The following is a 21,169-nucleotide window of genomic DNA, read 5'->3' on the forward strand; positions in this document are numbered from 1 at the left end:
GAGAGAGAGAGAGAGAGAGAGAGAGAGAGAGAGAGAGAGAGAGAGAGAGAACAGTTTGGCTGCTCCAACATATAAATCCAGTCCCCTCTTTATTTGACTCCCAAACACAACTGGTAATCTTGATCCTTATTGCTCACTTTCCATTCTCCAACAAACCCAAAACTGCATGTCATTCAGATCCTTGATTCAATAACAAAGACTAACTCTCTGTGTACATTAATTATGTATTGTCTTGTAGGAAAACAGGCAGCAGAGGCAACATTTATCAAATGTAATGTGTTTGAGTTCAGCAGTTGGGAGGGTGTTTTGAAGACGAAATAACCTTGAACATTTCTAATACCTACAGTACAGCGATTCCATGTTGGGGTGGATGAGCTAAGGCTACTTAACCAAGGTATTGAGTTACCCTTGAAATTAGTTTAATATAAAGGGAAACAACTTATTATCCATTTTCTGTGAACAATCATCTCATCTCTTTCAGACAGAGGTTTGTTTTCTATCTGTCATTCTTTATTTCCCTCTCTTCTTTATTTTCTTCCTTTTTTCCCATCAGTGCATTTTTGGTCTTGAAGCTTCCGTTTTTCCCACACTCTCTCCTGTCACACAGGCCGACCACAAAAATGCAGGACAGTGGAGAGTGTGAGGAGGTTCTGGAATTCTGCATGCAGAGGGTAAACACAGTAACTGCCAGGAAGACACACAGAGAGGACCTACCCTGCCCTAACCAACCCTACCCTGCCCTAACCTACCCTGCCCTGCCCTACCCTGCCCTGCCTTGCCCTAACCTACCCTGCCCTGCCCTACCCTACCCTGCCCTGCCCTGCCCTAACCTACCCTGCCCTGCCCTGCCCTACCCTGCCCTGCCCTAACCAACCCTGCCCTGCCCTACCCTGCCCTAACCAACCCTGCCCTGCCCTAACCTACCCTGCCCTGCCCTAACCAACCCTGCCCTGCCCTAACCTACCCTGCCCTAACCAACCCTGCCCTGCCCTAACCTACCCTGCCCTGCCCTACCCTGCCCTGCCCTGCCCTAACCTACCCTGCCCTACCCTAACCTACCCTGCCCTAACCAACCCTGCCCTGCCCTAACCTACCCTGCCCTGCCCTAACCAACCCTGCCCTGCCCTAACCTACCCTGCCCTGCCCTGCCCTGCCCTAACCTACCCTGCCCTGCCCTAACCAACCCTACCCTGCCCTGCCCTAACCAACCCTGCCCTGCCCTAACCAACCCTGCCCTGCCCTACCCTGCCCTGCCCTAACCAACCCTGCCCTGCCCTACCCTGCCCTAACCAACCCTGCCCTGCCCTAACCTACCCTGCCCTGCCCTACCCTGCCCTAACCAACCCTGCCCTGCCCTAACCTACCCTGCCCTGCACTAACCAACCCTGCCCTGCCCTAACCTACCCTGCCCTGCCCTAACCTACCCTCCCTCTGCCCTTAACTCTTCACTGCCCTCCCTCCCCTCTGAGCGTGCCGCTTGCCCAGGAGAGCGCTCCTCACACATCAGCAACATAACACAACCACATCCCTCTGGCCTCTCCTACTCCCTGGCTGGCCTCAGCCGCCACATCAAAGCTGCTGCTGCTACCTGCTGAGGCAGCCACTAAGGCTTTGTGTCATTAGCCAAATCCTTGTTCCCCTGATGAAAGGCACCAACACGGATCCTCTGATACAGACAGAAAGACAAGTGACATGCGCACACACAGACAGAGATACAGTAGGAGCAGACGCGTAGAGCAATTGCTTTACCATTCAGTTCTATAAATATTCCTACTTAGCAAAAAAGACAACAAACTCAAATGGCCAGGTCCATATAAATCTCTGATGTAATACTAGAGTAGCACACAGCATGACCAGAGGAGAGGAGGGCTCTTCAGAATGACAGAGCTGGGACCACTGCGCCTCACGCTGGGGGAGAGGAGCCCTCCACCGAAGCCATGTGCTTTAAACAAACAAGCAACCCTATCACTGAGGTTTGCCATTGTTGTGTAATTTGGCCAGATATTGGGTAATAAAGTCATACTGCAGCGTGGGAAACAGATGGCAGTTTCAGGCTTCGCTCCGTTTTCTCTCTCCCCAACTTTTCTTTCTTTCTCAATTTTTCCTCCACTCTTCTTCTTTTAATCTCCAAACAAAACAGGGTTTAAACAGCACTCATGAATAGGGCCATGCAGTTGAACCGCATTGTGTTTACTGAGCAGGCAGAAATCAGGCCTGTGATGAGGTTGTTTACTGGCCTGGCAGATACAGCCTGAAGCCAAGGGACTGGGACGTTCGCTCCACGCTTCATGTAGGCTAGTCTAACTCTCAGTACCCTCCTTCACCTGTTCCTTTTAAACTCTCTGCTGCTGCTGCACCCTGGTTCACCCCTCCAGAACAGCCATAGTAATCTAGAGCCACTAGCTAGCCATCACACATACAGTGGGGGAAAAAAGTATTTAGTCAGCCACCAATTGTGCAAGTTCTCCCACTTAAAAAGATGAGAGAGGCCTGTAATTTTCATCATAGGTACACGTCAACTATGACAGACAAAATGAGAAAAAAAAATTTTTTATGAATTTATTTGCAAATTATGGTGGAAAATAAGTATTTGGTCAATAACAAAAGTTTCTCAATACTTTTTTATATACCCTTTGTTGGCAATGACACAGGTCAAACGTTTTCTGTAAGTCTTCACAAGGTTTTCACACACTGTTGCTGGTATTTTGGCCCATTCCTCCATGCAGATCTCCTCTAGAGCAGTGATGTTTTGGGGCTGTCGCTGGGCAACACAGACTTTCAACTCCCTCCAAAGATTTTCTATGGGGTTGAGATCTGGAGACTGGCTAGGCCACTCCAGGACCTTGAAATGCTTCTTACGAAGCTACTCCTTCGTTGCCCGGGCGGTGTGTTTGGGATCATTGTCATGCTGAAAGACCCAGCCACGTTTCATCTTCAATGCCCTTGCTGATGGAAGGAGGTTTTCACTCAAAATCTCACGATACATGGCCCCATTCATTATTTCCTTTACACGGATCAGTCGTCCTGGTCCCTTTGCAGAAAAACAGCCCCAAAGCATGATGTTTCCACCCCCATGCTTCACAGTAGGTATGGTGTTCTTTGGATGCAACTCAGCATTCTTTGTCCTCCAAACACGACGAGTTGAGTTTTTACCAAAAAGTTCTATTTTGGTTTCATCTGACCATATGACATTCTCCCAATCCTCTTCTGGATCATCCAAATGCACTCTAGCAAACTTCAGACGGGCCTGGACATGTACTGGCTTAAGCAGGGGGACACGTCTGGCACTGCAGGATTTGAGTCCCTGGCGGCGTAGTGTGTTACTGATGGTAGGCTTGTTACTTTGGTCCCAGCTCTCTGCAGGTCATTCACTAGGTCCCCCCGTGTGGTTCTGGGATTTTTGCTCACCGTTCTTGTGATTATTTTGACCCCACGGGGTGAGATCTTGCGTGGAGCCCCAGATCGAGGGAGATTATCAGTGGTCTTGTATGTCTTCCATTTCCTAATAATTGCTCCCACAGTTGATTTCTTCAAACCAAGCTGCTTACCTATTGCAGATTCAGTCTTTCCAGCCTGGTGCAGGTCTACAATTTTGTTTCTGGTGTCCTTTGACAGCTCTTTGGTCTTGGCCATAGTGGAGTTTGGAGTGTGACTGTTTGAGGTTGTGGACAGGTGTCTTTTATACTGATAACAAGTTCAAACAGGTGCCATTAATACAGGTAATGAGTGGAGGACAGAGGAGCCTCTTAAAGAAGAAGTTACAGGTCTGTGAGAGCCAGAAATCTTGCTTGTTTGTAGGTGACCAAATACTTATTTTCCACCATAATTTGCAAATAAATTCATTAAAAATCCTACAATGTGATCTTCTGGAAAAAAAATGCTCAATTTGTCTGTCATAGTTGACGTGTACCTATGATGAAAATTACAGGCCTCTCTAATCTTTTTAAGTGGGAGAACTTGCACAATTGGTGGCTGACTAAATACTTTTTTTCCCCACTGTATGCATTCATGTCATGGTCCAGTCAACGTTCACACATTACAGAGCTTTCTAGTAAGAGAGCATTGAACAGCAGCATCCCAGTGCTGTGGGGTGGTATGGTGGAGGCAGCACTAGCTCCAGGTCTTACTTGTTGAGGCGCTGGGTGGCTGTCTTCCTGACCAGGCCCTCCCTGGCACTGCTGGGTGGTTTGGGGTTGAGGATGTGTCCTGGGCCTGCGCAAGCGTGGCTGTGGTTCTGGCGGCCTGGGTGGGTCACTGCGGGACTGGAGGAGGATGGGCCAGTGGGAGCCTGGGGCAGAGGGGCCGTCACAGGATAGGGTGGCATCATGGCCTTAGCAGCCAACATGGCCTAAGGAGCAAAAACCACACACATTTAGCTTCAGATTCACAATCAAGTAAGTTATTAGGCATCAATGACATTACATTTAAGAGGATTTATACATTAGGGCATTATGTACCTAATCCACTACCTAAATCAGGGATGGGAAAGGCTATCAAATTGTAAATGTGCTCAGTACAACCATAACAAGGATCAGACTTTGATTTCTGCCTTCCCAGGTCATTTAATGTCAAACATCCCCAATCAATTAGCTTTGAAAAAAAGTGTTATCCTTTATCAAAACATGCTCTACATATTTTGAGGTTGGAAGCAGTGCAACAAATTCTTCACATTTCATACTTGTTTAGACAACACATCTCTTTAATGACTTCTAGAGACCTGGTAAACAACATTTTCGTCCTGACATAATATTTAAGAGCTACCGTTCACCGGTTGCCTGTGTTGCTGGGGAATGCTTCACAGACATTCCTTCCAGATCTCATGTCTATGCTATTTCTCTGCCACTTTATATATCTATCTAACAAGCTAATGGTTTTCCAGCTTCCCAGCGCATGATTTCAAAAGACTGGCAGCGTGACAGAGAATATTTTGATGTAATTTCTGTGTTGATAAATGAGAAGCTGAATTTCCAGGTTGGAGGGTCTGTGGTTGTGCAGCAGTTGAGCAGGGCCAGGGAGGGCACCTTTATTTGGCTGCCAGGTGGCCTCAGGCCAAGCCTGTGGAGGAGCCGCGGAGTCTGCACCCAGTAACTGGAACATAGAGTAGAGCACCGGAACAGCACTCTCTCTTTCTCACACACACACACACACACACACACACACACACACACACACACACCTAAGCTCCCCTGGACACACACACAGTTTTGTATTCAGTTAAGCCAAATACTTCAATAAATTCTGCCATAAGGCCACAAGGCAGGGGAGGTGAGTGCAGGAATGTGGAGAGCGCTTATTTCAATAAGACCAAAACCCGCAATGGTTTTTCACGTGTCATTAAAGAGCAGGGTTAAGGCATTGACTGACTCTCTGACCAATGGAAGGACACAGTCTGGGAAGGAGGGTTTACTAGGCAATTCTACTCTGAGCCCAAGTGAATGAGCCTTAAGGCTATGGAACACATGGAAACGCTACAGGATTGCAGGGCGTCTGTTAGTATAGACTCCCATTCAGGTCAAGCTGGCGAGAGACACTGAGGGGCAGAGCAGAGGGAGAGGATATTTAAAGGACGGTTCCCTGATTGGGTGGTGACTCAAGGCGCACAGTCAGCCCTCCCATGAGCTCAGTAAAAGGGCTGTTTGTTAAGGGGAGAACAACAGGTTGGCTCTCTCGCTCTCTTAACGCTGTCCCCTTTATGGCTTATGATTACACACACCAACTAATGCTGCAAACCATTTCCTGCAATTTCGCAATCAGGGGGAGAGATGGTCCCTGCTCAACCCTACCTGGTAATTGTGGATGAATGGATGCTGTGAGTGGCTGGCTGAAAGTGGTTGTGACTTGGTGAACTAGTGAACTGTGCTCAATCAGAGAGCTGGCGATGGGAGGGGAGTGGACAGGAGCTGGGGGGGATCACTTTCAAAGAGAGTCTTGCGTAACCCAGCCAGTCCGGGCCAAGAAAAATATCACCTCAACTGCATTAATTAGGCTAAACCTAGATGTAGAAAGGATGACGTGAGAGCAACTGCATTACTCAACAAAATTTTTTAAATAAATAGCGCCTCCAATCATCCCACCCCGAAAGCTGTCGTCTCTCCCCAGCCTCCACGCCGCCATTCATAGAACGACTCTACAACAAATGCTGCAAGAATAATAAACACAGATTTCCTGTCCAGATCCCCTTTCAAAACAAACGTACAGAAAGACCAAGAACCGATGTTTTTTTTTTTCAGTTTCAAAATTATATAGTGTCAAGTAACCCAAGGCAATCAGTTTAATCTCCTTCAGCAATGGCAGAAATTACATATGTCACGACTAGTCAAGCATGACTAAAAGGTTTTGTAACTATAACGGTTTAGAAAAGTTATACCTCAGAAATCAGTTTCAGCATACAAAATGAATGTTGAATCTGATATGAACTGTGAATGATGGGATTAGGCTTCTTATTCAGTGTAGAATCAGTGGCGTTGCCCCGCCAGAGCCCTTGTGGGCAGCCAGCCTTGATTACTCATCTTCCAATATAAGCACATCCACCAGTAGACTCAGTAGAACAAAGAGTTTGCTTGGTGTGAGAATTCATGTTTGCTTTCAAGAAACAAGCTCCCTGTGAGGATGTTCCCAGTGGACACCATTTTGTTCGGCGGTTGGAGGAGAAATTCCCAGAATAGCTTTGCAAGCACTAACATCAAGGCTTTCCTCTACGGGTGATGGGGGAGCTTTTTACAGAATTTTTGGAGAGTATCCCCATTGCTTAACAAAAACAAGCAGTTGATATTGCCCAGACAAAAAGAGTTGAGGGTTTTCTTGATTTATAATTCAATAGCACTCAGATACCTTACTAAGTGTTTACATCTATGCTTTATTTGAGTAAGAGGGAAACATCAAGGGATGGAAAGGGAGAAATTGCAACTTCTAGTGTTTCTCTGAACCCCAATGAGAGAAAATCACAAAAAGTCTGTAAAATGGTTTTGACACAAAGCTGAACACTGGTTCCAAGGATTGGATTGTGTGCAACTTTCAGCCCAGTGAGAGAAGGAGTGTTTCTAATGCACTCTCACCACACTGTATATACAGTCTAGCAGAATTTCTAGTCTGGGTCTACCTGAACATGAGGTACTCCATGTTCAGCCTGTGGTTTACAGGAAGGCATGGTTCTCATTTTGTTGGGCTGAATAGTTCCAAGGCAACCAGAACTACATAGCGGTGATCTTTTTCTCTAAACTCCACAACCACAGTTACCCTACCGTTCGGTCCGTGGTGTTGTGGTCTGCAGCTCACTGACCTGGTGGCGGGTGCGGCTCTGGTCCAACAGTTGGCGGGACTGGAACTTCTGCTGCTGCAGCTGCTGGATGGCGAACTGGAGCTGGTAGCTGCCTGGGATGGGCTGGTAGCGCTGCTGGGGGCTGACGCCTGTCACCAGGTTGTAGGCGCTCTGGGTCTCCCCATCCCAAAGACCCTCCTCATCTCTCAACACCCTGGGGCTATGGGAGCAGAGGAAATGAGATCAAAATAGTTCCAATGTGTACTGTATGCTTGATAAATTAAGAAGTGAGCATCTAGCTTTTACTGATGCAAAAGGTTAGGCTCAGACAGCAGTGGAACAGAAATAACAGCAGTGGTGAGTCATGTGAGTATTCAGGCCTACTACCACCTTCTCATCGTCAGTCACTTGACCATGCAACCAAGACTGAAATGTAGTATTAGCTCATTAACTGGCCTATTTCCCTCCACATGTTGAGTAGTAAGACTGTGAACAAGAAGTAAAGGGGACAAGACAGCATGCGGCACCCCAGCCGCTGCACCCAGATGCCTTCCTGTCAAAACTGACCAATCAAAGAGGCAAAGCAGAGAGCCGACCCGTGGCAAACATGGGGCTCATTGAAAACATTGAAACCTCTCCCGCCTCAGTGCTCTCAGCGCATCACGTTCCATCCGCATCACAAAGCCACAACCTGAAAAGACAACCTTTGAACGGCTCCACACATTTGTAACTGGATTATCTTTCACTAGGACTAAGCCTTTCAGCCTTTTTGGCCCCATCTAACGCAATGGGGGCGTCAGGGTTCGCCCCTCCTGCACAAGTTCACTGCAGAGTCTGTGAAAAGGAAAAGCACCCCTTCAGCCAAAAAATGATGTTCTAAAAGAGCAGGGCTATGAGAGAAAAAAATGAAAAGAAAGAAAGAGATAGAGTGAGATAAAGAAATAGATCCCCTGAGGGTCCCATTTCACACAAGAAAGTGAGGAGCTCCTGGAAATTCCTCCCATACATTTACATTTAAGTCATTTAGCAGACGCTCTTATCCAGTGCGACTTACAGTTAATGCATTCATCTTAAAATAGCTAGGTGGGACAACCACATATCACAGTCATAGTAAGTACATTTTCCTCAATAAAGTAGCTATCAGCAAAGTCAGAGCTAGTAAGGGGGGAATAAAGTCAAGTGCAAGTGTTAGCTCACGACAGGCTTATTGTTTTTATATAAGAACAATAGATAACATTGTAATAACAATTGTATACAGTAAGAGTTAAAGAAAATATTATCAGACTTGAAATATCACAATACGCCAAGACATTTTTAGAACAGAACTGAGAGGAGGTCTAAAATTAGAATTCAATTAACCTTGAATAACAATGCGCGCTGCAGGAAAATAATCCAGTGTCGCTCACCCAAAAAAAATATTCCCGTCCGGCGTAGGGATCTGAAAGTAATGTGAACGAGCTATCCGCCCGCTAATTTCACGTAATGGCATGTATATTGCAAAAACAACTGGTGTGACTCAGAGCCATTCAAACTTTTTTCACCCTCTTCTGCTAAGAAAGGTCTGTCTGTGAACCCTTTAAGACCACAGAGTCCAAATGACCACAAGACAAAACCCTGATGGATGGTTGTCTCCATTTTTTAGTATTTTTCCCCAAAACTATTCCAAGTACAGTATGCTTCAGTTAGTCTTTAGCAATATCTCTCCACTTGAGCTACATGGGAGGCCAAATCACACATCCTCTGAGTCCCACATCAGGAGCCTCAGTTCCTGGCCATTCAATTCCAGCACAATAAATAACAAATAGGAAAGAGAAAAAAACTGCCACATCTGAGTTTCCCATCACTGGTACAGTACAATACATGTGTGAAGTTTTAGCAGCCTGGGGCCTGCTCTGCCTTCCTGGTCTGCCTGCAGCATGTGGGTGTCAGTATGATCCCTGCTGTGCTCACCGTACTGTAATATGCTGATATGACTTACAATAACACAGCAGTGCGAGCTGAGCACATGTGCAGCATCAATCTAACTCAGCACCGAATGTGGGAAAGAGGCCGTTATGAAATGACATCATGCTGCTTCAGCCCACCATACTTCCAAGTCCTGGCCTAGCTGGTCAACGTGCACATCATCAGGCCCAGGGGTATTTCCAGCACTTATTTATTTTCTCTCCCTTGTCCTCCACCTAACGGGGCACTGATATGATAGCTATGAAACACGTAGTACTGGTACCTACAATGTTGAGAAGCAGAGAGCTGGTGGATGGGTTCAAAGTGCCAGTATGAGGGCAGTGCATAAATCCATCTCTGATGTGTGTGACTGAGATGGAGGGAGAGGGTTTTAGTCCATGCTGCCTGCTGAGGGGGGGAAGGGCTGTTACTAGGGTGTCTATGTCAACTCATTAACATGGCCCCGTTATCCCAGGGTGGAATTTCCCTCTCCCCTACCTCAAGGGATACCTTGCTCCCGGCACTACATCTGGGTCCAATTAAGGTGAATAAAACGCTTTTTATTAAAAGGAGGAAGACATCAAACCATTTTTGCCGTGCATTTTTTTTACCCCATTCATTTTTACGTTTCCTTGAGTTTTCTGGTGAGCCGAATAGGCTCTGCAAATGGACACTCACAAAATGCACTGGAATTAAATGCCGCGACAACGTCTGACCAAGTAAAACAACAGTCTGACAAAATATTGAACAAATAACAGTATGTGCGTTACGGTGACCAGGGTCTGAGAGGTTCTTGAGTACTGCAGAACCAGAAATGGTGGCCCTGTGGTTATTTGGATATGAAGACAGAGATGGAGTTAACAGTGGAGAGAGAGGTTGGGTGCCAAGGTAGAGAGAGAGACACATTAGTGTTCTCCTCACTGAGGGGAGTAGAATGAACCAACCATGACGTATTACAAACCTAAATACACAATCATGGTGCTCAATCACAATTTCAATTTCAATACCCAATAACTTACTGGAAATTAATTCTTACTTGAGCCAAGTGTCCGATCCAGGATCGGGTAAGATTACCAAAAGACATCAGAGGCTGTAAACAATCTGGCCTTCTTTTATATGCTTGCCCTAAACTAGCAAAAGCGAGCTAACGAGACACTATGCACCTATTGGTCATTCACCCTGATGTTCCAGATTTTCAGAAGGTCAATTTAATGCCTATGAGAAATCAAACATAATTTCACATCACTGATGCGGTTTGGGACAATTCAAAAACCGTCAAAGTATCGGGAAGTCAAGCGTTACTCCTGACAGAGTTGTGAGTGGTGTGGTGGCTATATTGTAATAGCATAATGGTGTTTATGAGAGTGAGTGTAGCCAGCAGCCCCCTGCCCCAGGTTGACAGCAGAATGGAGTGGAGAGGAGTGGGGAAGCAGCATCTCTCTCTCTCTCTGTTTCAGAGTGCTGAGGCAGCATACCTGGCAGATCCTGGCAGCATGTCGGCACATCAAAGGGCCCAGCTATTCTTTGAAACCCATCATGCTTCACCCCTGTGGTTGCTGCTTAAAGAGCCAGCATGCTTAACGGTTTCAGTATGTTTGGCAATGACCACCGGCCCCAGTTGTAGGGGGCTCAGGAAATCCTACATGAAAGAAATAGCACTCAATGTAGAAATCAAGATAATTTACCCTAATATCTCATCAACGATGTTACACCGCTTTCTAAGATCCCTGCGCCAAATGTACAGTTGCGGGTAATGGGGTGGAAAAATTGGGGTTTGTGTTGGTGCGGAAAGTAAGAGAGAGAAAGTGATGGATGGCACGTTCTTAACAGGAGAACCTTCTGACAAAAGGATCCTTTTTACCTGAGTTGTCCTGTGACGAGGTGAAGGATCTCATCAAAATCTCTGTTATGAAATATTAGTGGCAACGTACTTTAGTGCACTCAAGAACAGTCTTTTATGAGTTTACCTCAGAGGATTTCCAGTTAAAAAGTAGAATAACAGTCCTCACATGAACTGGAATCAAAAAGGAGAAAGTAGATAAGATTAAAGTACTTAGAAGTTTAAAGTTTTAATGTCACATGCACAAATCAAATCAAATTTTATTGGTCACATACACGTGTTTAGCAGATGTTATTGCGGGTGTAGTGAAATGCTTGTGTTTCTAGCACCGACAGTGCAGTAATATCTAGCAATTTCACAACATATACCCAATACACACAAGTCTAAGTAAAGCAATGGAATTAAGAATATATAAATAAATATATGGACTAGCAATGTCAGAGCGGCATAGACTAAGATACAGTAGAATAGTATATAATATAGTATATACATATGAGATGAGTAATGCAAGATATGTAAACATTATTAAAGTGACTAGTGTTCCATTTATTAAAGTGGCCAGTGATTTCTAATCTATGTATATAGGCAGCAGCCTCTAATGTGCTAGTGAAGGCTATTTAACAGTCTGATGGCCTTGAGATTGAAAAACAGCTTCTGTCTCTCTGTCCCAGCTTTGATGCACCTGTACTGACCTCGCCTTCTGGATGATAGCGGGGTGAACAGGCAGTGGCTCGGGTGGTCCTTGATTATCTTTTTGGCCTTCCTGTGACATCGGGTGCTGTAGGTGTCCTGGATGGCGGGTAGTTTGCCCCCAGGGATGCGTTGGGCAGACCGCACCACCCTCTGGATAGCCCTGCAGTTGCGGGCGGTGCAGTTGCCGTACCAGGCGGTGATACAGCCCAACAGGATACTCTCAAATGTGCATCTGTAAAAGTTTGTGAGGGTTTTAGATGCCAAGCCAAATTTCTTCAGCCTCCTGAGGTTGAAGAGGCGCTGTTGAGCCTTCTTCACCACACTGTCTGTGTGGGTGGACCATTTCAGTTTGTCAGTGATGTGTACGCCGAGGAACTTGAAGCTTTCCACCTTCTCCACTGCGGTCCCGTCGATGTGGATACGGGGGTGCTCACAAGTACAAGTGAGTGTGCATAGAGACAGTACAATTTATTTTATAAAATACAACGGTCAACTCAGATAGTGAGTCAAGATGGAGGCGGAGAAGATGGCTGCCGCTTTACAGCCCTCTAACCAATTGTACTATTATGTGTGTTTTTTCGCGTTATTTGTAATTTATTCTGTACATAATGTTTCTGCCACCTTGTTTCTGGATATCAGGACAGCGATTACTCACCTCGTATTGGACGAAGATTTTTTTCTTCAATGAGTCGGACGCGAAGGATATCCTACAGACACCCGACAAGGCCCAAATCCCCATCATTTGCAGGAGAAACAGACGGAGATATCGTGGACGTAGGTCGGGGTGCCTTGTAAGGATCCGACGGCGAGCGAGTAAACTGCCTCTTCCATCAATCCTATTAGCCAATGTTAAATCATTTGAAAATAAATTAGATGACCTAAGATTACGGTTATCCTACCAACAGGACATTAAAAACTGTAATATCTTATGTTTCACAGAGTCGTGGCTGAACTACGACATGGACAACATACAGCTGACGGGATATACGCTACATCGGCAGGATAGAACGGCTGACTCCGGTAAGACAAGGGGTGGCGGTCTGTGTATATATGGTGCACAAAATCAAATACTAAGGAAGTCTCGAGGTTTTGCTCGCCTGAGGTAGAGTATTTTATGATAAGCTGTAGACCACACTATTTACCAAGAGAGTTTTCATCTATATTTTTCATAGCTGTATATTTACCACCACAAACCAATGCTGGCATTAAGATTGCACTCAATGAGCTGTATAAGGTCATAAGTAAACAGGAAAATGCTCATCCAGAGGCAGCGCTCCTAGTGGCCGGGGACTTTAATGCAGGGAAACTTAAATCCGTTCTACCTAATTTCTACCAGCATGTTAAATGTGCAACCAGAGGAAAAACAACTCTAGACCACCTTTACTCCACACACAGAGACACATACAAAGCTCGCCCTCGCCCTCCATTTGGCAAATATGACCATAACTCTATCCTCCTGATTCCTGCTTATAAGCAAAAACTAAAGCAGGAAGCACCAGTGACTCGGTTAATAGAAACGTGGTCAGATGCTAAGCTACAGAACTGTTTTGCTAGCACAGACTGGAACATGATCCGGGATTCTTCAGATAGCATTGAGGAGTACACCACATCAGTCACTGGCTTCATCAATAAGTGCATCGATGACGTCGTCCCCACAGTGACCGTACGTACATACATTTACATTTAAATTTTTACATTTTAGTCATTTAGCAGACGCTCTTATCCAGAGCGACTTAAAGTTAGTGAGTGCATACATAATTTTTTTATTACTGGCCCCCCGTGGGAATCAAATCCACAACCCTGGCGTTGCAAACACCATGCTCTACCAACTGAGCTACATCCCTGCCGGCCATTCCCTCCCCTACCCTGGACGACACTGGGCCAATTGTGCGCCGCCTCATGGGTCTCCCAGTCGCGGCCGGCTACGACAGAGCCTGGATTCGAACCAGGATCTCTACCACTGCGCCACTCGGGAGATTAGGATTACAGGCAACATCCGCACTGAGCTAAAGGGTTACAGGCAACATCCGCACTGAGCTAAAGGGTAGAGCTGCCGCTTTCAAGGAGCGGGAGTCTAACCCAGACACTTATAAGAAATCCCGCTATGCCCTCTGACGAACCATCAAACAGGCAAAGAGTCAATACAGGACTAAGATTGAATCGTACTACACCGGCTCTGACGCTTGTTGGATGTGGCAGGGTTTGAAAACTATTACAGACTACAAAGGGAAGCACAGCTGCGAGCTGCCCAGTGACACAAGCCTACCAGACGAGCTAAACCACTTATATGCTCGCTTCGAGGCAAGCAACAGTGAAGCATGCATGAGAGCACCAGCTGTTCCGGATGACTATGTGATCACGCTCTCCGTAGCCGATGTGAGTAAGACTTTTAAGCAGGTCAACATTCACAAGGCCACGGGGCCAGACGGATTACCAGGATAAGTACTCCGAGCATGTGCTGACCAACTGGCAAGTGTCTTCACTGACATTTGCAACATGTTCCTGACTGAGTCTGTAATACCAACATGTTTCAAGCAGACCACCATAGTCCCTGTGCCCAAGGACACTAAGATAACCTGCCTAAATGACTACCGACCCATAGCACTGACGTCTGTAGCCAGGAAGTGCTTTGAAAGGCTGGTCATGGCTCACATCAACACCATTATCCCAGAAACCCTAGACCCACTCCAATTTGCATACCGCCCCAACAGATCCACAGATGATGCAATCTCTATTGCACTCCACACTGCCCTTTCCCACCTGGACAAGAGGAACACCTACGTGAGAATGCTATTCATTGACTACAGCTCAGCGTTCAACACCATAGTGCCCTCAAAGCTCATCACTAAGCTAAGGATCCTTGGACTAAACACCTCCCTCTGCTGGATCCTGGACTTCCTGACGGGCCGCCCCCAGGTGGTAAGGGTAGGTAACAACATATCTGCCACGCTGATCCTCAACACGGGGGCCCCTCAGGGGTGCGTGCTCAGTCCCCTCCTGTACTCCCTGTTCATCCATGACTGCATGGCCAGGCACGACTCCAACACCATCATTAAGTTTGCCGACGACACAACAGTGGTAGGCCTGATCACCGACAACGAGGAGACAGCTTATAGGGAGGAGGTCAGAGACCTGGCCGTGTGGTGCCAGGATAACAACCTCTCCCTCAACATGACCAAGACAAAAGGAGATGATTGTGGACTACAGGAAAAAAAAGAGGACTGAGCACGCCCCCATTCTCATCGACGGGGCTGTAGTGGAGCAGGTTGAGAGCTTCAAGTTCCTTGGTGTCCACATCACCAACGAACTATCATGGTCCAAACACACAGAGACAGTCGTGAAGAGGGCACAACAAAGCCCCCTCAGGAGACTGAAAATATTTGGCATGGGTCCTCAGATCCTCAAAATGTTATACAGCTGCACCATTGAGAGCATCTTGACTGGTTGCATCACCGCTTGGTATGGCAACTGCTCGGCCTCCGACCGCAAGGCACTACAGAGGGTAGTGCGTACGGCCCAGTACATCACTCGGGCCAAGTTTCCTGCCATCCAGGACCTCTATACCAGGCGGTGTCAGAGGAAGGCCCTCAAAATTGTTAAAGACTCCAGCCACCCTAGTCATAGACTGTTCTCTCTGCTACCGCACGGCAAGCGGTACCGGAGCGCCAAGTCTAGGTCCAAAAGGCTTCTCAACAGCTTCTACCCCCAAGCCATAAGACTCCTGAACAGCTAATCATGGCTACCCGGACTATTTGCACTGCCCCCCGCCACACCATCTTTTTACGCTACTGCTACTCTGTTAATTATTTATGCATAGTCACTTTAACTCTACCCACATGTACATATTACCTCAACTAGCCGGTGCCCCCGCACATTGACTCTGCACCGGTACCCCCCTGTATATAGCCTCCCTACTGTTATTTTATTTTACTTCTGCTCTTTTTTTCTCAACACTTTTTTGTTGTTGTTGTTTTATTTTACTTTTTTATAAAAAAATAAATGCATTGTTGGTTAAGGGCTGTAAGTAAGAATTTCACGGTAATGTCTACAATTGTTGTATTCAGCCCATGTGGCAAATAACATTTGATTTGATTAGATTTGATAGTCCGTGTAGCTATCTGGTAAGCTATCAGCTATTAGCAGTCTTGGGAATAGAAGCTGTTCAGGAGCCTGTTCAGACTTGATGCACCGGTACCGCTTGCTGTGTGGAAGCAGAGAGAACAGTCTATGGCTTGGGTGGCTGGAGTCTTTAACGATTTTCCGGGCCATCCTTTTACACCGCTTGATATAGATGTCCTGGAAGGCAGGAAGCTCGGCTCCAGTGATGTACTGGGCTGTCCGCACCACCCTCTGTAGCGCCATGCGATCAAGGGCGGTGCTGTTGCCATACCAAGCAGTGATGTGGCCAGTCAAGATGCTCTCAAAGATGCAGCTGTATAACTTTTTGAAGATTTGAGGGCCCATGCCAAACATTTTCAACCTCCTGAGGGGGAATAGGCGCAACTGTCCACGTGTGTGTGGACCATTTTAAGGCTTTAGTGATTTGGACACTGAGGAACTAAGCTCTCGACCCGCTCCACTGCAGCCCCGTCAATGTGGATGGGGGCGTGAACACTGAGCTATAGTCAATGAACAGCATTCTCACATAGGCATTCCTCTCATCTAGCTGGGTGAGGGCAGTGTGGAATGCAATTGAGACTGCGTTGTCTATGGATCTGTTGGGGTGGTATGCAAATTGGAGTGGGTCTAGGGTGTCTGGGATGACGGAGTTGATGTGTGCCATAACCAACCTTTCAAAGCACTTCATGATTACAGATGTGAGTGCTACAGGACAGTAGTCATTGTGGCATGAAGCCTTAGAGTTCTTGGGAACAGGAATGATGGTGGTCAGCTTAAGACATGTAGGGATTACAAACTGGAACAAGGAGAGGTTGAAAATTATTGTGAATATGCCTGCCAGCTGTTCTGTTCATGCTCTGAGAACGCGCCCTGGAATATCGTCCGGCCCTGCGGCCTAGCGTGTGTTGACCTGATTAAAGACCTTATTCATTTCGGCCTCGGAGAGCAAGATCACCCAGTCCTCTGGTTCAGTGAGGGGCCCTCATGCACGGCACGGTGTTGTTATTGTTGAATGCATCGAGTTCATCTGGTAGAGAGGCATCGTTAGGCAGATCACGACTGGGTCTTCCTTAGTAATCCGTAATGGACTATAGATCCTGCCACATGCGGCGGGGGCGGCCGAGCCTGGTAATATGATTCCACCTTATTCCTAAATTGTCCTTTTGCTCGTTTGATGACTCTGCAGAGGTCGTAGTGGGACTTCTTGTACATGTTCCTGTCCTCAGCCGTAGCCTCAGGGTTGTCTGCGATAGCCCTGTGTAGCCCTATCCTTTAGTTTAGCGCAAACCCCAGGGATTTTGATTGGGGAAGCAGCAAACCTTCACTGTGGGGACAACGTCACAGATGTATTTCCTAATGAAGCCAATGACAGAGGTGGTTAGCTCGTCGATGTTATCGGCGGAGTCTCGGAACATAATTCAATTAGCGCTAGCAAAGCAGTCCTGTAGCATAATCTCTGATTCTGATTACCATTTCTCAACCGGAGCAAGTCACAGGTACTTCCTGTTTGAGCTTCCGCTTGTACACAGAAGCAGGAGTACGGAGTCATGATCTGATTTGCCGAATGGGGGATGAGGGAGGGCCTTATATGCTTGCTTGTGGGTAGAGTAACAGTGGTCTAGGACTTTATCACCCCTAGTGGCGAAGGAGACATGTTGATGGAAGTTTGGCATCACGTGTCTTAATGACGTGGAATAAAAATCGCCGGCAACAAGAAAAGCAGCCTCCAGGTGCAGGTTTTCTTGCTTGTTTATAGCCTCATACAGTTTGTTAAGTGCCAACTTGTTATTTTTCTTATCCTGAGGTGGAATGTATACAACAGTTACGATAACAGCTGAAAACTCCCTCAGGAGGTAGAAGGGTCGGCATTTGACCATCAGGTATTCCAAGACGGGTGAACAATGGGTCGAGACTTCTACTGCGCTCGAGTCTGCACACCATTTGTTTTTGATGAAGAGGCAAAACCCTCCCCCTCTCAATTTCCCTGACTCTACTGTCCTGTCCACTCTGTGAATGGAGAATCCATCGAGTTGGATAGCCATGGGTGGTATCTTGTCCAAAAGCCATGTTTCAGAAAAGCAGAGAATATTGCAGTTACGAGAGTGCCATTGGTAGCAAATCCGCGATCGGAGGTCATCCATCTTATTATAAAGTGACATTGGCCAATACAGTGAGGGAAAAAAGTATTTGATCCCCTGCTGATTTTGTTTGTTTGCCCACTGACAAAGAAATGATCAGCCTATAATTTTAATGGTAGGTTTATTTGAACAGTGAGAGACAGAATAACAACAAATAAATCCAGAAAAAAGCATGTCAAAAATGTTATAAATTTATTTGCATTTTAATGAGGGAAATAAGTATTTGACCCCCTCTCAATCAGAAAGATTTCTGGCTCCCAGGTGTCTTTTATACAGGTAACGAGCTGAGATTAGGAGCACACTCTTAAAGGGAGTGCTCCTAATCTCAGCTTGTTACCTGTATAAAAGACACCTGTCCACAGAAGCAATCAATCAATCAATCAGATTCCAAACTCTCCACCATGGCCAAGACCAAAGAGCTCTCCAAGGATGTCAGGGACAAGATTGTAGACCTACACAAGGCTGGAATGGGCTACAAGACCATCGCCACGCAGCTTGGTGAGAAAGTGCCAACAGTTGGTGCGATTATTCGCAAATGGAAGAAACACAAAAGAACTGTCAATCTCCCTAGGCCTGGGGCTCCATGCAAGATCTCACCTCGTGGAGTTGCAATGATCATGAGAACGGTGAGGAATCAGCCCAGAACTGCACGGGAGGATCTTGTCAATGATCTCAAGGCAGCTGGGACCATAGTCACCAAGAAAACAATTGGTAACACACTACGCCGTGAAGGACTGAAATCCTGCAGCACCCGCAAGGTCCCCCTGTTCAAGACAGAACATACACAGGGTCGTCGGAAGTTTGCCAATGAACATCTGAATGATTCAGAGGAGAACTGGGTGAAAGTGTTGTGGTCAGATGAGACCAAAATGGAGCTCTTTGGCATCAACTCAACTCGCCGTGTTTGGAGGAGGAGGAATGATGCCTATGATCCCAAGAACACCATCCCCACGTCAAACATGGAGGTGGAAACATTATGCTTTGGGGGTGTTTTTCTGCTAAGGGGACAGGACAACTTCACCGCATCAAAGGGACGATGGACTGGGCCATGTACCGTCAAATCTTGGGTGAGAACCTCCTTCCCTCAGCCAGGGCATTGAAAATGGGTCCAGCATGACAATGACCCAAAACACACAGCCAAGGCAACAAAGGAGTGGCTCAAGAAGAAGCACATTAAGGTCCTGGAGAGGCCTAGCCAATCTCCAGACCTTAATCCCATAGAAAATCTGTGGAGGGAGCTGAAGGTTTGAGTTGCCAAACGTCAGCCTCAAAACCTTAATGAATTGGAGAAGATCTGCAAAGAGGAGTGGGACAAAATCCCTCCTGAGATGTGTGCAAACCTGGTGGCCAACTACAAGAAAAGTCTGACCTCTGATTGCCAACAAGGGTTTTGCCACCAAGTACTAAGTCATGTTTTGCAGAGGGGTGAAATACTTATTTCCCTCATTAAAATGCAAATCAATTTATAACATTTTTGACATGCGTTTTTATGGATTTTTGGTTTGTTATTCTGTCTCTCACTGTTCAAATAAACCTACCATTAAAATAATAGACTGATCATTTCTTTGTCAGTGGGCAAACGTACAAAATCAGCAGGGGCTCAAATACTTTTTTCCCCTCACCTGGACTCTCCCTCTCTTGCCTCTGTTACGCCGACGTTTCCTCGTTTCCTCTTGGATACCCTGAAAATTGGGTCGGCGTTACAGAAAGAGCACAGGACAGATGAGTCGAAGTTGAAGCCGGAATTGAGGTAAGTAACTGCAGATCTGATGTTCAAAAGTTCCTGTCGGTTATAAGAAATTATAGCGGATACATTTAGCAAAAATAACGTCAAAATAAAAATGGCAAAAGATTACAAAATAGCAAAGTTGTGTTGGAGCTCGCAAAATGGCGGCCATACAGTACAGCACCATCTTCTGTTTTGGACTTACAATAGAAAGGAGGATAATCCATCAAGGTCATTACAATTAGGCTACATTTAAAATGTGAAATGTAAAAGTGAACTTCTGTCTCCCTCCATACAACTACTCTTTGAGATGATACATTCTATTAAAGCTATCTTCCTCCATTTGTGGAAATAAAAACATTTTAAAAAAGGGAAAAGGCCAGACATTCCAGGAATTCCCACACAGTTCCATACATAAGGAAGGGCTGGACTGGAAAAACAGAGAACGGGAGATCAGGGCCAAACTGTCTGAGACATTGTCACTCACATATCACTGTAAAAATAGAGAGAGCAACCATGTATGCTTAACCCTTGCTCGGCCACCTCTTCCAGAAGCAGCATCCAGCAGAGGTTGAACCCCCCTTAACTCACGTGACACAGTCTGGCACACGTATTCACAGTGTCCATGTGCTCACTTTTCTCTCTCCCCTCTCCCTCTTCTCTTCTCCTTCTCTGCAGTCTGCATTGGTCCAATGTGAGGGAGAGAGCATGGTTGCAGAGGAGAGGGTTGGAGCAGACTGGCTATGTGGCTGACTTCAAATCAAATTGTATTTGTCACATGCGCCGAATACAACAGTTGTACACCTTACAGTGAAATGCTTACTTACAAGCCCTTAACCAACAATGCAGTTAAGAAAAATAAGTGTTAAGTAAAAAAGAGAACTACAAAAATTAAATAACAAATAATTAAAGAGCAGCAGTAAAATAACAGTAGCAAATTATTGTTGACTCTGCGCCCACTTATCCAATGTAATGTATTAGGCTGCAAGCATGCTTCACACACCCCAGGCAGCTATCAGCAAACTCCACAGCTAGCCTTACAAAGCACAAATAAAATGGCTAACAAACTGCTTATTTTCAAGCACAGACCTACATTGAAAATATCCCATTAAGCCCAGAAGTGCTGGAAGTTGAAAATACTTTTTTCCAAAGACTATCAGTCTTTAATTTAAAGATTCTTCAGAGACCATTAACCCTGGCATGAGGTTTTATTGACTATGACCAAATAGGCTAACACAAACTAAAGCACCTATAAAATTGTCCAATGTTGATTATACAGAAAATCCTCAAAATGTTAATTTGCCCCTATGTGAATGAGGCTCTCAGAATAGTCACACTAAAAGCCTCTCATGAGGTTGAGCACAGCTCTTGTGAACCTCTCACCGGCAAGCTTTATCAGGGAGACCAAGAGAAAGGCATCCGCATTATGGATAGAACTTTGAAATGCATAT

The 21,169-nt window shown here is 46.0% G+C and overlaps 1 protein-coding gene across 1 annotated transcript in view; it reads right to left on the reverse strand.

The window, feature by feature from the left end:
• Positions 1-21,169, reverse strand: part of LOC311146112 (tubulin polyglutamylase TTLL5-like) — a 91,557-nt gene that overhangs the window by 12,840 nt on the left and 57,548 nt on the right. The window contains exons 30-31 of the mRNA XM_084182581.1: positions 7,280-7,478; positions 4,128-4,348 (exon numbers count right to left, since the gene is read on the reverse strand). Of these exons, the coding sequence (XP_084038707.1) occupies positions 4,128-4,348; positions 7,280-7,478 (420 nt within the window). The remainder of the gene's footprint in view (positions 1-4,127; positions 4,349-7,279; positions 7,479-21,169) is intronic.

The sequence above is a fragment of the Coregonus lavaretus genome (assembly GCF_964263955.1).
Source record: "Coregonus lavaretus genome assembly, chromosome: 18".
In the NCBI taxonomy this organism is placed as follows: domain Eukaryota; kingdom Metazoa; phylum Chordata; class Actinopteri; order Salmoniformes; family Salmonidae; genus Coregonus; species Coregonus lavaretus.